This window comes from Salmo trutta, chromosome 25, assembly GCF_901001165.1.
Source record: "Salmo trutta chromosome 25, fSalTru1.1, whole genome shotgun sequence".
NCBI lineage: Eukaryota > Metazoa > Chordata > Actinopteri > Salmoniformes > Salmonidae > Salmo > Salmo trutta.
Genome location: NC_042981.1, coordinates 35,422,922 through 35,438,723, shown reverse-complemented (window position 1 = coordinate 35,438,723; position 15,802 = coordinate 35,422,922). Strand labels below are relative to the sequence as shown.

The 15,802-nt window shown below is 42.3% G+C and overlaps 2 protein-coding genes across 4 annotated transcripts in view; one reads left to right on the top strand and one right to left on the bottom strand.

The window, feature by feature from the left end:
• The window catches only part of LOC115162488 (beta/gamma crystallin domain-containing protein 1), a 58,691-nt gene extending 56,269 nt beyond the window's left edge, over positions 1–2,422 (bottom strand). Inside the window, exon 1 of one of the 2 annotated variants that reach the window (XM_029713829.1) lies at positions 1,931–2,422. In XM_029713829.1, coding sequence (XP_029569689.1) covers positions 1,931–2,274 — 344 coding nt within the window. In that variant the 5' untranslated portion in view covers positions 2,275–2,422. Of the gene's footprint in view, positions 1–250; positions 460–1,930 lie in introns of those variants that run through there. The other variant, XM_029713831.1, reaches the window with a different exon arrangement.
• Positions 2,423–2,523: 101 nt separating this feature from the next.
• On the top strand, positions 2,524–15,536 carry LOC115162491 (C-C chemokine receptor type 6). Of its 2 annotated transcripts, none has more exons than XM_029713841.1 (4): positions 2,524–2,560; positions 13,467–13,823; positions 13,962–14,372; positions 14,490–15,524. In XM_029713841.1, exons 2-4 carry the CDS (start codon positions 13,476–13,478, stop codon positions 14,862–14,864), a joined length of 1,134 nt encoding a protein of 377 aa, XP_029569701.1. In that variant the 5' UTR covers positions 2,524–2,560; positions 13,467–13,475; the 3' UTR covers positions 14,865–15,524. The 2 variants fall into 2 exon arrangements, with proteins under 2 accessions (XP_029569701.1, XP_029569700.1); XM_029713840.1 differs by lacking the exon at positions 2,524–2,560 and adding an exon at positions 5,757–6,100 and having other exon boundaries at positions 14,490–15,536.
• Positions 15,537–15,802: the final 266 nt, after the last annotated feature.

Sequence of the window (15,802 nt, the reverse complement as noted above, 5' to 3'; positions counted from 1 at the left end):
CTTTCCAACCCTGTTCCTTGAGAGCTACTGTCTCCTAGGTTTTCCACTCCGACCCTAATCTAGCGGGATGGAGCGAATCTAAATGATTCTAATTTGCTGGAGGATAAACTGAATCAGGTTATCTACAACCAGTGTTGGAGCAGAAATCTACAGGAGGGTAGCTCTCCAGGAAGATGGTTGGATAACCCTGGATTAACATAAACTTCCCATTTAAATGTTCACCTAATTTACCCCGTTACCCTTCTCACACCTTGTTATTGTCTTTCCCATTGTTATACTGCTGCTGCTTGCTGGTAAATTCCCCATTATGTCTCACAGATGGAAGGATGTCGGTCACGACCCAAACTTCAGATCAAACTTGTCTCCCTTCAACAGTGACCAAAACCTGAGCAAGACCAGACTAGACGAGCAGGAACTCGACACCTCACTGGTTTACCTATGCAAACTGCCACAAGGGAAAAGATACACTCCGCTCTGCGTTTAGAACAACATGAATACATCAAAACGCATTTAGTCGCCAAACACCTCCAGTGCAGTAATACATGAGGGACCATAATTGGAGGAATGAGTTTAACTTGAGAAACATATGTCTGGTCTAGTGGTGGTTTGTTACAGTATTAGCTATAGTGTTACCTGGAATACCATAGAGTTGTTATGTATTGTAGGCCCGACTGAAATACAGGATTAACTGGGACTGTAATCTATTATACTATAATATGCACATACAGTAAGTATTTGAGGAGCTCACTTTATCTTTATGAGAGTACAAATGGGAGAGTGCAGGTGGAGAATTACACCCTAACTGCATATTACCTGGCCTGATCCCATATATGCTTGTGCTATCTTGCCAACTCCTTATGACTCATTGTTTGGTGGGAAAATTAAGCAGTTGGCCAAATTTGACGTTTTATCCAGCCCATCATATCAGATAGGCCCATATCTGTTGAAATCCAGTAGCCAATCCCAACAACATTGCTAACCAACCCATCACACACACACACACACACACACACACACACACACACACACACACACACACACACACACACACACACACACACACACACACACACACACACACACACTAGCTGTTGTTACACTGTGCAGATTATGATGCATTTATACATTAAAGTAGCCAGTTCTTATAATAATTGCTCCCCATACAAGACAAAGACAGTGTGATTAGGCAATCAGTCAATAGAAGATCTGTGATAACCATACAGGGATTTAAAACATATTATAAACTGGGTGGTTCGAGCCCTGAATGCTGATTGACTGACAGCTGTGGTATATCAGACCGTATACCAAAGGCATGACAAAACATTTATTTTTAATTACGTTGTTAAACAGTTTATAATAGCAATACGGCACCTCAGGGGTTTGTGGAATAAGGCCATTATACCACGGCTAAGGGCTGTATCCAGGCACTCTGCGTTGCGTCGTGCTTAAGAACAGCCCTTAGCCTACACCATATACTACACCATCTCGGGCCATATTGGTTAAACATATTCTTAATCACATCTCTTATTGCAAATAGCCTGTTTCTCAATAACATTCCCTATTATTGAATATGGAGGTGAGCTTTAAGGCAAATAATCATACTGTTAAAATCAGTCAATTTGATTTGTTGTCAGAAGTATAACTCTGCCTGAGGTAGGCCTACCTGTATCATAGCCTAAATTGTGGCCTACATTTGAGCACTAAGCTGGCACTGACAGGTATCAATGCAGGTAGCACTGCACGGTAAGATATGCCATCCATTCTGTCATAATGGCATGAAACATTGGGGCAATTTAGGATAGGTGGGCCTATCTATTTTATGTCTTACCTAACTAGGCTACCTAAATAAATAGTGTAGCCTGTTCAACAAATCAAGGCGATAATAGGCCTACCCCAGTCCCCACAAATTTTCATAAAGATGATCATTTACATGTTACTGCTGAAGATGTCGAGCTCGTCGGCACCGGTACAGAACAATGGGTCGTCGATGCTCCCTGAGTCCTTGGAGCGTTTCTTCTTGAGCTTAAAGGACAGGAACCGTTTCTTCTTCTTTTTCTCCTCGCTCGGCGGACATGTAGGTAGAATATCACCGGGAAACGTCCCATCTTGTGGGCTGACAAGTCCGCGACTCGACGGTAAAGGGCTTGCAGGCTCTCCATCTACATATGAAGTTGCATCTTTACATGTATGCTTTCCACCGTCCTTGTTTACTTTATCCAGTGACTTTGTTCTATGAAACAAATTATTTATTTTAAATGTTCCAGATTTACTCATGGTTGCCCGAAATTATGATTTTCAATGAAGTCGATAATACATTGAATTGAAAATATTATACAGAAATCGAAATAAGAAAAACAAAAAGTTGATTGAACCGATCCACGCAGACTATTTGCAAGCTATAGCAAGAGAAAAAAAACGCATGCCAAGTGGCCAAGAGCGCATTTGCAAATGCGCAGGGAGCGCAGGTGATAAAAGTCTGTCTCAGTGGAACTCCTAAATGTCATAACTCCTTTACTGCGGAGTGTCGTCTTCCGGTTTCTAAAAGAGTTCCAGCACACAGGTAGAATTTCCTTTGTTCACTTTCAGAGCCACCCGCAGCTACAGGTAAAGGGTGCTCATATCTGTCACAGTGATAACCAATGATGTATATATACTTCATTGTATACAAAACCAAAAATAATTATGTTGATTCATAATTACATACATGAATCACACATTGCTCAAGCAGAGCTGTATCCACTTATCTGACTGGCGCTGGCACTCAATATTGCAAATAGTACGCAAAACGTTTTTATGTCCAAAGCCTTTTGTCCTTTACTTGTAGGCCTATGCCAATACAATATCAAAATATTTCAGTTATAGGGTGTTTTATTTGGACAAGAAAAAATGTTTATACTTTGTGTCTCACATAAAAATGTAGGCTATGCTATATCCATCCAAACTGTATCAAGTGGGCATTTTGTGGCATAATAGCCAAATTACTGTCTCAATAATTGCATTTTATGCATGTTGGCCCTCCCTGCTGGCCATATATGGAATGTTCAATATCAAATTGATATATTTATTCACATGGCAGAATACAATTGAGATCTGGAAGAACCAGAGGACCAGTTTCTCATCCACACGGACTACAATGGCATGAAACAATCCAAATTGACCTCTAGTCCCCAACCCTATTCACTTTAGGGGAGGATTTAAAATGCCATCTCCTGGCCTCGGCTCTGTCGCTCAGAGGCAGAGGAAATCAATGATTTGTCTGGATAGGCCAGAAAATGTGACACATCCAGTGGCAATTTTGGCATGTAAATCTTGGTGGGGCAAAGTCCCCACATTTGTTTTAGATGCATGCCAGCAAAGACACTACACAACACAGTACTAAACAATACATTAATTGCACTATAACAGCGACAAGCGGTGCCCACAAACTGTTAGGTTGTACATAAAACGTTCCCCAATAGCAGAGCTTTCCTTCCAGCACAATGGAGTGAATCCTTACCAATGCTACACCTGGCTATCAGCGGAGCCTTGTCTGGCAGCGAAACAATTAATTCAGCCTTGTTTACTGCCTTTTTAAAAAACAAAGCTGACATGGCTGACTTGCATAAACAAATGTGGTTTCTACTGACAATTGAGGTATACAAACTATGGCATAAGAGAACGATGAGCGGATAAGAGGCATTCCGTAATTTAGATTAAGACATTTATGAGCGATCTACAGTAAGATGGACGTAGTCAATAAAACTGTGTTCAGCACTTTTGAAATGTACAGCGACAGAATGCAGAACATGGGCTGCTCTTACAGTTTTTTCCCTGTACACCAAGTCAGAACCGTAGGATAAATAAAGGGGGCATATAAGCAGACAATAAAACCTCTTACAATATTAGCTGATTTCTCAAAAACAGGTTATAGACTACAGTACATGTGCAGCACCACCGAGTCAGAACAGTAACGTTAGGTGAAATTAGGAGGTGAAAATAGACCAAATTATTAGGGTGAGGCACATGTGCTACAAACAACTTACTACACAACATACACTTAGTATTACTTTCTTAGCTACAGTATACATATCTCCCTTGCATATTACATAATTTATGCAGCAGCATACAAGACATTGTTGGACTCACCTTGGCTTGTGATGTGCTCACTTAAACATGAAGGTGGCGCGGCGGTCCATTGTGGGCAAATTTTGTCATCAAACTTTATCATCAAAGTCTGGCATTCCCTGGATTTATGGTGGGAACTCAGAAGCAAAAAACACACAGCCACTCCATTGAATAGCAGGCTACTGGTTGCTTTGCAATGCTTGCAGTTAGCCACTGATTCCTTCCAAACGACTCATTGTTGAATTTGCGATTTCCAACTTGTTGTGTAATCTTTATGTCCAATGGCCGATGAGCACCGATACGTTTTATCTATAATTCCTCTTCATTATTTCTCTTCATATGACAAGGATTAAAAAGGATTTGCCAGGAGATTGTCGACTTGATTCATGATGATAACTGCTAGCTAAGACTTTGAAAGTAAGATGTTGACATGATCAGTCCAATCAAAGCTACTGTACATATAACGTGATTTTACGTCATTTTATCTGTGGTCAATGACCTTGAGCCTTCTTGGAAGGGCACTTGTAATATTACTATATGGCAGGACCCAAAGGGCGGAAATTTTGGATGTCTACCTTTACTAAGGATGTAAACTTGGTGACGATGTATTGTTCCCATGAGTGACAGAACATTGAGCCAATCACGGCGCAATGCTCCTATTTTTTGCTGGCTCGCCCCCCCCCCCCCCCCCCCTCTTTTTTACATTGTTTGCAAACTGATATGTTACACGTATTAATGCCAAAATAACATGCAAAACAGGGAAGGCCCAAAAAAGAAATATATTTATATATATATTTATTTATTGCTAAAAATGTGGGGCTCAAAACAAGTGGGCCTCTGCCCCACCTGCCCTGAAATACGGGTCGCCACTGGACACATCACTCCCTATGGCTGTGAAACTTGACACTTCGTGGTAGCGGAGTGCAGACAGATGAGTCCTTCTGGCACTATAAGGCAGTGGTTCTCAAACCTTTCCTCAACAACCCCCAGATGTTTCATGTATTTGATTTATTCCACAGATAGCACACAATTCAATTTGTCAAGCCCTTGACTATGTGAATCAGGTGAGCTACTTCAGGGCTACAACAACATTGTGAAACATCTAGGGCTCCCTGAGAAGAGGTTTGATTACCACTGCTATAAGGCACTGGACCCTGTGAAGTTCACAGAGTGCATTGTACACCGAAATATCAGTCAGAACCGGTCCAGAACCACTCAAAGTCTCCCAAATAGACGACTTAACATCTAAGAGGTTAGTACTATAAGTATAAGCAATGTGGTAAAAACTCTATTGAGCCTGTCAGAGGGCAAGGTGGAGCTATTGTCATAGTGCCTATTCCCATCATATCCTTTCAGACCTTATGCCTACAATGTTGGGCCTAAGTGTTCATGTATGTAAATTCAAATGTCAATTCATTTTCATGTGGAACTGAAAATGCTCAAACTACCAATTGAACGTTTGATTTGCATATCAAGATGTCACTGGGTGTGTGTAGGCATTACATAAAAGCCTATGTATCTTTGAACACAGGCGAGATGCAGATGTGCAGGAGATGAGATCAAAAAAGAGAGATCAGATAAACAGAGATAAGATTATCTGTGCAGAAGCTAGTAGCTGTGACACTGTGAGGTTTCCACCTCCCAGGAGAGACACAACCAACCAGACTGAACCTCTCTACCCTGATCCCCACACACAGTAACTTCTGTCTGCAGAGATCGTAAGGTAGCCAAACTAGTCTCTGTAGACAGACCGTTGCATCAGGCAATATACCAATGCTAGCTTACATTGCTCCAATGTCTGGGATATCCCAGACTATAGCCTAACAGGAGTACTCTCAAATCAAGTTAATATATCTGGGCATCCTAGCTTACAAGATTGACCAGGCTTTGCCTGATTTGATTTAGAAGGCTTTATTTTGGGCTTAACCTGACCAGAACATTTTTCATCAACTGTTTTGTATCCTAGCAACCTGTCCTCTCAAGGGCTTGTCTACAGGTATGTACTGATAACTTATGAAGTGTATTTGATATAAACTGGTTCTTAGTTACATCTGAAATAATGTCTAGTAATGAATGAGGCTTGTAAAACCTTTGACGTAGCAAAATAGTGTTATTTCTCACACACACATGCACAACACCTGCTCGCTCACTCATTCACTGACACACCACAGGCTTTCCCTTCCTTGAGCCTGCAACCTGGTCTCAGAGCATTTCATATTATTCTGTACATAAATCCGGGACACCCCATTTAGCATTATATGTTGCGTTTTGTATGGTATGTATTAATTTGTGGACTTACATTACCCATTTTGTATGATATGTTACAAATTACAATTCGTATTATGTGTTCCCAAATTTTCAAAACGTGCAATATGTTACAAATTTGCAAAACGTATGATATGTTGTGAATTCTAGCTTGGTGGCTAACGTTAGCTGACTTTCCATTACATACACTGACCAGGGGAATCCAGGTGAAAGCTACTGTATGATTCACTAAAGTCTGTGTAGATGAAGGGGAGTAGACAGGTTAAAGAAGGATTTTTAAGCTTTGAGGCAGACAATTGAGACATGGATTGTATATGTGTGCCAGAGGGTGGTGAACCATCAAGACAAAAGATTTACATACATATCCCGGAAGAAAGAAATTATCTCACTCCAATACATTTTAATAGAAAGTTAGCAAAAATAGATAAGATCTTGCTACCATGGAAAGGAAAATACCTGTCTGTGGAAAAATCACCCTGATTACATTTTTAGTCATATCACAGTTAATCTATTTGCTTATGGTTTTTCCTACACCTAGTGACCTGCTTTTTAAATTATATGAACAAAAAATATTCAATTTTATTTGGAATGGCAAGCCAGACAAAATTAAAAGGGCCTATTTATATAACGAATATGAATTCAGATGGCAGAAAATATTAAATGTTAAAGCATTAGACCTCTCAGTAAAGGCATCAGTCATACAAAAGTTATACTTGAATCCGAAATGGCTCTCTAGTAAATGAGTAAAAATGTCTCACCCCATGTTCAAGAATGGCCTTTTTCCCTTTATTCAGATTACATTTACAAATTTAGCAGATACTCTTATCCAGAGCAACTTACAGTAGTGAATGCATACATTTCATACATTTTTTCCTGTGCTGGCCCCCCATGGGAATCGAACCCACAACCCTGGTGTTGCAAACACCATGCTCTACCAACTGAGCTACAGGGAAGACTGCTCACTTTCAGTTATTTGAAAATGAATTCATCTCCAAAATATCGTTATTTTTTAAACAAGCCTTAGAAAGTTGGTTGCAATTTCAGTTTAATACACCTGAAAAGACATAACAAATAAAACAACAAATATTGTGGTTAAACTCAAATATACTAATTGATTAAAACATTTTTTTATATATATATATATGTTTTTATTAAGTATAATTTTTGTAAATGATATCATAAGTAGGACTGGTGGAGTGATGTCACACATGCAGCTAACACAGACATATGGAAATGTCTGCTCTACCCAAAATTGCAACCAACTAATTGCAGCATTACCAAGTGGAAGGGGGAAAAAGTAAGGAACTTGTCTGTCGGCCCTGCATTAAAGACCAAAAATGGATAAAGAAATTTGTGATTAATAAAAATATATGGGAGGGGTTGAATGGAGCTGAAGGGTAGGACTAATAATAACAAGACCAGTGTAAAACATACAGGGTCTGTAAATGGTATATACTGTAGGTTCAGAAATGTTGTGAAATAGCACAGTAACAAATAGAAATCAAACTGGATGGACATCAGAAATATAGGAAGGACTAAAAACAAACAAAATATAACTATTGTAACATAGATTGTGTCTGTAAAATGTGTATAGTATGTATGAACTGAAGGTAGAAGCCTAAGTGTTATTGTTTATTAGATTACTCCAATTGGGGGAAGGGGTGGTAGGGTTTGCGGGGAATAATAAAGGTATATTCTAAAAAAAGTGTATATGTGTATGTATGTCTATGTATGTGTATATACACTGCTCAAAACACTTAAACAACACAATGTAACTCCAAGTCAATCACACTTCTGTGAAATCAAACTGTCCACTTAGGAAGCAACACTGATTGACAATAAATTTCACATGCTGTTGTGCAAATGGAATAGACAACAGGTGGAAATTATAGGCAATTAGCAAGACACCCCCAATAAAGGAGTGGTTCTGCAAGTGGGGACCACAGACCACTTCTCAGTTCCTATGCTTCCTGGCTGATGTTTTGGTCACTTTTGAATGCTGGTGGTGCTTTCACTCTAGTGGTAGCATGAGACGGAGTCTACAACCCACACAAGTGGCTCAGGTAGTGCAGCTCATCCAGGATGGCACATCAATGCGAGCTGTGGCAACAAGGTTTGCTGTGTCTGTCAGCATAGTGTCCAGAGCATGGAGGCGCTACCAGGAGACAGGCCAGTACATCAGGAGACGTGGAGGAGGCCGTAGGAGGGCAACAACCCAGCAGCAGAACCTCTACCTCCACCTTTGTGCAAGGAGGAGCAGGAGAAGCACTGCCAGAGCCCTGCAAAATGACCTCCAGCAGGCCACAAATGTGCATGTGTCTGCTCAAACGGTCAGAAACAGACTCCATGAGGGTGGTATGAGGGCCCGACGTCCACAGGTGGGGGTTGTGCTTACAGCCCAACACCGTGCAGGACGTTTGGCAATTGCCAGAGAACACCAAGATTGGCAAATTCGCCACTGGCGCCCTGTGCTCTTCACAGATGAAAGCAGGTTCACACTGAGCACGTGACAGAGGTGACAGAGTCTGGAGACGCCGTGGAGAACGTTCTGCTGCCTGCAATATCCTCCAGCATGACCGGTTTGGCGGTGGGTCAGTCATTTCTTTGGGGGGCCGCACAGCCCTCCATGTGCTTGCCAGAGATAGCCTGACTGCCATTAGGTACCGAGATGAGATCCTCAGACCCCTTGTGAGACCATATGCTGGTGCGGTTGGCCCTGGGTTCCTCCTAATGCAACACAATGCTAGACCTCATGTGGCTGGAGTGTGTCAGCAGTTCCTGCAAGAGGAAGGCATTGATGCTATGGACTGGCCCGCCCGTTCCCCAGACCTGAATCCAATTGAGCACATCTGGGACATCATGTCTCGCTCCATCCACCAACGCCACGTTGCACCACAGACTGTCCAGGAGTTGGCGGATGCTTTAGTCCAGGTCTGGGAGGAGATCCCTCAGGAGACCATCCGCCACCTCATCAGGAGCATGCCCAGGCGTTGTAGGGAGGTCATACAGGCACGTGGAGGCCACACACACTACTGAGCCTCATTTTGACTTGTTTTAAGGACATTACATCAAAGTTGGATCAGCCTGTAGTGTGGTTTTCCACTTTACTTTTGCGTGTGACTCCAAATCCAGACCTCCATGGGTTGATAAATTGGATTTCCATTGATTATTTATGTGTGATTTTGTTGTCAGCACATTCAACTATGTAAAGAAAAAAGTATTTCATAAGATTATTTCTTTCATTCAGATCTAGGATGTGTTGTTTAAGTGTTCCCTTTATTTTTTTGAGCAGTATATATATATATATGGGTATGTATGTATGTATGTATGTATGTATGTATGTATGTATGTATGTATGTATGTATGTATGTATGTATGTATATAGATACATTTACCCCCAAAATATATTGGGGATTGGAAATGATGCAGACAATTACATTGATATGAATATATTAATATATCAGCATATATTAATGCTGAGCCACCCCCTGAAAAAATATATAATAAATCAAAAGACAAAAGATTTAAGTGCCTTTGAACTGGGTATGGTAGTAGGTGCCAGGCGCACCGGTTTGAGTGTGTCAAGAACTGCAACGCTGTTGGGTTTTTCATGCTCAACAGTGTCCCGTGTGCATCAAGAATGGTCCACCACCCAATGGACATCCAGCCAACCTGACACAACTGTGGGATGCATTGGAATCAACATGGGCCAGCATCCCTGTGGAACGCTTTTGACACCTTGTACTGTAGAGTCCATGCCCTGACAAATTGAGGCTGTTCTAAGAGGAAAAGGGGGTGCAACTAAATATTAGGACGGTGTTCCTAATGTTTTGTACACTCAGTGTGTGTAGGCTACCTGTTTGAGCTTCTGTTAGACAGATTCAATGTGGTTTCTCAAGGGAAGGCTGTGCGGTCTTGCCCTCAACCTGTGTTGGTTCAGATAGGACAGGTTAAGCCTGACACAGAGGGTATTTATTTTGGGCTATTGCCCGTGTATATCCGTGAATATTTGGTAAATCTACTTGTATATTTTGTATAATATGACACTTTCACCATTGGATCACCAAGACCTGGAAATAAATCTACACTCTGAGCACTTCAGCCTGCCCTGCCTTCTGCTGATTACAGGCCCTTACCACTGCTACAAGGTCTATATTTTACAATTACATAGGATAATTCAGCTAATAAAAATGGCTGTCTGCTAGCCTCAATATGTAGACAAAGATTTGTAGTTGAACAAATAATTGCACAAATATGTATTTTTTTAAATTGAGACTGGACTTGATAAAACTTGCACGACTTGGACTTGACCTGTTCTACTTCGGACTTGACTTGAGACTTGGACCTTGTGACTTGCTTGTGACTCGAATAATAGTGACTTGGTCCCACCTCTGGTTTAGAGCTCAGATGAATGTTTTGTTTCTATGGTTGTAAAGCAATTTTGGGTCCTTGAAAAGCTCTATACTGTATAAGTCCCGTGTATTATTTTTACTATTTGAAGAGGATCTGCAATTAATCACATTACATTCCAAGGCACGAGCAAATCCTTGAGCACTATGAGCACATTCATTCGTAACCGTTCTTAGATGATTGAGAGATGAATGTCTTCACACTGTGGACCAGCACTATTGTGACACTGAGCACAGAGAATCTTGCAATTAATTGCATTTAAATGGCTGTCAGTGAGATACAGAGTGTGGTTGGGAAGCTAAATGTGAAACAGGAACATTTGTTGAGTGAAAGACAGGGAAGAGTCTTTTAACATAGCACGTGTGTAACATATGAGTGGTAGCATGACAATATCACACCGTAGTCAGATTGTTCCTCATACAGTATGTCACTGTACATCTCTACAGCTATTTGACTATTATCCCTTATATATAGCTACAGTACTTGCGTAATATAGTGTAGTTTACAATGCTTTAAACAATTTGTCTTTTCGGTCATGTTTATCATTCTTATCAAACAGAAGTCATGACAGTCATGATAATTCCGTGTGGGAGCTGATTCTCAATGTGCTTGTCTCATCTGTATGTGACAAGCAGGCTTCACTGGCATCATGTTGACCTGTTTTAGTCACATCAGTGTTGACGTGAGAACATATCTGAGATGCTGTGTACAATGTGTCTCAGTTTCTCTAGCCTTGGGTCTGATAAGGATCTGATCAGTGCTTTAGATCTGACAAATACAAATACACCTACACGCGCCTTGATGTACTCTCGGTCAAAACAGAAAATGGGGTCATTCACAACTGACGGATGTTCTCAAGCTCTCAGACATGTTAGTTTCTCAGTAAATAGGGTTTGCACTCCGCAGTTGAACACTTTCACTGCTGTATGTGTAAAATAGGACATGCCACATTGAAGCTACAGACAATAGTTCACAGTTACTGTGATGTTTATATCTTCTCTTTTTGTCATGGACTTGATTGTACATCATGACATTTGATAATTAAATCATGATAGAAGGCCTACTATTTTCTGCAGAAATACACTGCTCAAAAAAATAAAGGGAACACTTAAACAACACAATGTAACTCCAAGTCAATCACACTTCTGTGAAATCAAACTATCCACTTAGGAAGCAACACTGATTAACAATACATTTCACATGCTGTTGTGCAAATGGAATAGACAACAGGTGGAAATTATAGGCAATTAGCAAGACACCCCCAATAAAGGAGTGGTTCTGCAGGTGGGGACCACAGACCACTTCTCAGTTCCTATGCTTCCTGGCTGATGTTTTGGTCACTTTTGAATGCTGGCGGTGCTTTCACTCTAGTGGTAGCATGAGACAAAGTCTACAACCCACACAAGTGGCTCAGGTAGTGCAGCTCATCCAGGATGGCACATCAATGCGAGCTGTGGCAAGAAGGTTTGCTGTGTCTGTCAGCGTAGTGTCCAGAGCATGGAGGCGCTACCAGGAGACAGGCCAGTACATCAGGAGACGTGGAGGAGGCCGTAGGAGGGCAACAACCCAGCAGCAGGACCGCTACCTCCGACTTTGTGCAAGGAGGAGCAGGAGAAGCACTGCCAGAACCCTGCAAAATGACCTCCAGCAGGCCACAAATGTGCATGTGTCTGCTCAAACGGTCAGAAACAGACTCCATGAGGGTGGTATGAGGGCCCGACATCCACAGGTGGGGGTTGTGCTTACAGCCCAACACCGTGCAGGACGTTTGGCATTTGCCAGAGAACACCAAGATTGGCAAATTCGCCACTGGCGCCCTGTGCTCTTCACAGATGAAAGCAGGTTCACACTGAGCACGTGACAGACGTGACAGAGTCTGGAGACGCCGTGGGGAACGTTCTGCTGCCTGCAACATCCTACAGCATGACCGGTTTGGCGGTGGGTCAGTCATGGTGTGTGGTGGCATTTCTTTGGGGGGCCGCACAGCCCTCCATGTGCTCGCCAGAAGTAGCCTGACTGCCATTAGGTACCGAGATGAGATCCTCAGACCCCTTGTGAGACCATATGCTGGTGCGGTTGGCCCTGGGTTCCTCCTAATGCAAGACAATGCTAGATCTCATGTGGCTGGAGTGTGTCAGCAGTTCCTGCAAGAGGAAGGCATTGATGCTATGGACTGGCCCGCCCGTTCCCCAAACCTGAATCCAATTGAGCACATCTGGGACATCAAGTCTCGCTCCATCCACCAACGCCACATTGCACCACAGACTGTCCAGGAGTTGGCGGATGCTTTAGTCCAGGTCTGGGAGGAGATCCCTCATGAGATCCCTCAGGAGATCCACCACCTCATCAGGAGCATGCCCAGGCGTTGTAGGGAGGTCATACAGGCACGTGGAGGCCACACACACTACTGAGCCTCATTTTGACTTGTTTTAAGGACATTACATCAAAGTTGGATCAGCCTGTAGTGTGGTTTTCCACTTTAATTTGGAGTGTGACTCCAAATCCAGATCTCCATGGGTTGATAAATTGGATTTCCATTGATTATTGTTGTGTGATTTTGTTGTCAGCACATTCAACTATGTAAAGAAAAAAGCATTTAATAAGATTATTTCATTCATTCAGATGTAGGATGTGTTGTTTAAGTGTTCCCTTTATTTTTTTGAGCAGTATCTATTTTTTCTCCACAGGTGATAAACATGGAGGTGCATAATGAGACGCAAACAGATGAATATGATTATTATTACCCAAAAGACTACACTGAAGGTTATCCTTATGATAGCGAAACAGAATATATCTGTAACCTGAATCTCAACCGTGATATGGAGATAGTCATACAGACCTACGTCCATTCCTTCATCTGTGCATTCGGTCTCTGTGGCAATGCGTTGGTGATTGTCACATATGCCTTCTACAAGAAAGCCAAGACCATGACAGACGTGTACCTTCTGAACGTGGCTGTGGCAGATCTGCTGTTCATCGTGGCCCTGCCACTCATCATCTACAATGAGCAGCATGACTGGAGCATGGGCTCAGTGGTCTGCAAGGTACGGGTTTGGTGCAGTTCCTGATGCAGTTCCTAATAAAGCTCCTGATGTTTCAATGTCGTTCATGTTATACAGTGAAGTCAGAGGCAGATGTCCACATTGCATGGAATTCTAAGAATATGTTCTTCATTCTCTAAGGCCCTACGAGGAGCCTACAGTATCAACCTGTACAGTGGCATGCTCCTGCTGGCCTGCATCAGTGGAGACCGCTACATCTCCGTCGTCCAGGCCAGGCGCTCCTTCGGCCTCCGCTCCCGGACCCTGATCTACAGCCGCCTCATCTGCACAGCCATCTGGACTCTGGCCATAGCCTTGTCTATCCCCACAGTCATCTACAACGAGCGGGTTGAGGAGAACAACAGGTTGGGAAAGACTATAGTCGTGTGCCAGGTGCAGTTCGAAAGTAACAAGACCGCCCGGCTGATTAAAGTGCTGGTACCCAGTCTGCAGGTGACCATGGGGTTCTTCCTGCCCATCCTGGTCATGGTCCTCTGTTATGCCAGCATCATCTGGACCCTCCTGAGGGCCCACAGCACCCAGAGGCACAAGGTTCCAGTATCCACCTAAGTTCTAGTCATAGAATTAGAATGTTTAATTTTAAGAATACAGTCAATGTTTCTTATAGGGGCAATTAAGTTTATCTTGTTGTTTCTTCTCTCACTTAAGGCAGTGCGTGTGGTCCTAGCCGTGGTCGTGGTCTTCATCTTGTGCCACTTGCCCTACAACATGACCCTGCTCTACCACACAGTGGCTCTGTTCCAGCAGAGGGAGTGTGAGGGGGAGAAGGTCATCCTCACCGCCCTCACCGCCACCAAGAGCGTGGCCTACCTCCACTGCTGCCTCAACCCCATCCTGTACGCCTTCATCGGAGTCAAGTTCAGGAACCACTTCAGGAAGATCCTGGCGGATCTGTGGTGCCTGGGCAGGAAGTACATCTACCCCTCGGGTCGCTCCTCACGCATGACCTCTGACCTCTATATCCCAACTCGCAAGTCCACTGACGGATCCAACAACGAGAATGGCTCCTCGTTCACCATGTGAAGATGGGAGTAGGTTGAGATTACCTCCAACTACTACGGGTGATGATAACATGGTTAGTCAGGAAGTCCAGTAGTGACTGTTATGTTCAATATGAGCATTTGTTTGATGCTGTAGCTACAGTACATGGTATTTGTCATATGGATGCTGATCATTATGTATTGAAATTGCTCTAATGTCCAATATTCCTCTTTGCTTATCAATGCCAATTTGTTTCACAGCATGATACTGCTTTTTGTCAAAATATAGCCAAGAATTACTAAAACATAAAAACAATTGAATAAAAATGTACTGGATGCAATCTAATAGAATACAATGACGCTATGTGTCTTTAAAGTAAATGTATTTGTCTAGAACAGATCTCATCTCTCTAAAATACAAATAAGCATTCACTAGTTCCATGGGATGTTTTGCATAAACCAGTCTTTCAGTAAAAGTAATGTGGTCCCAAAGGGGAGCTTTCCAAATTAAAGTGTGTGGGCTACGGAGAGATACAAAATGCTGCAGTTTGAGGCCATATGGTGGAGAGTGATGCAGGAGCTGGAGATGGGGGTGTGAGCATGTGGGTCTGAGCAGGTGTGATGTAGTTGATGCTTGTGTGATGTTGTCGTTTGTATGTGTAAGTTTGTATTGTTAAAAAATATATATACAGTACCAGTCAAATGTTTGGACACACCTACTCATTCAAGGGTTTTTCTATATTTGTACTATATTCTACGTTGTAGAATACAAGTGAAGACATCACAATTATGAAATAGCACATACGGAATCATGTAGTAACCAAAAAAGTGTTAAACCAACATATATTTTATATTTGAGATTCTTCAAAGTAGCCACCCTTTGCCTTGATGAAAGCTTTGCACACTCTGTCCCGCGGCACAATTTACCCTACAAGTTGTCTCAAGAGAACACATTTTTTGGGATAAGCTATGTTTTCACAA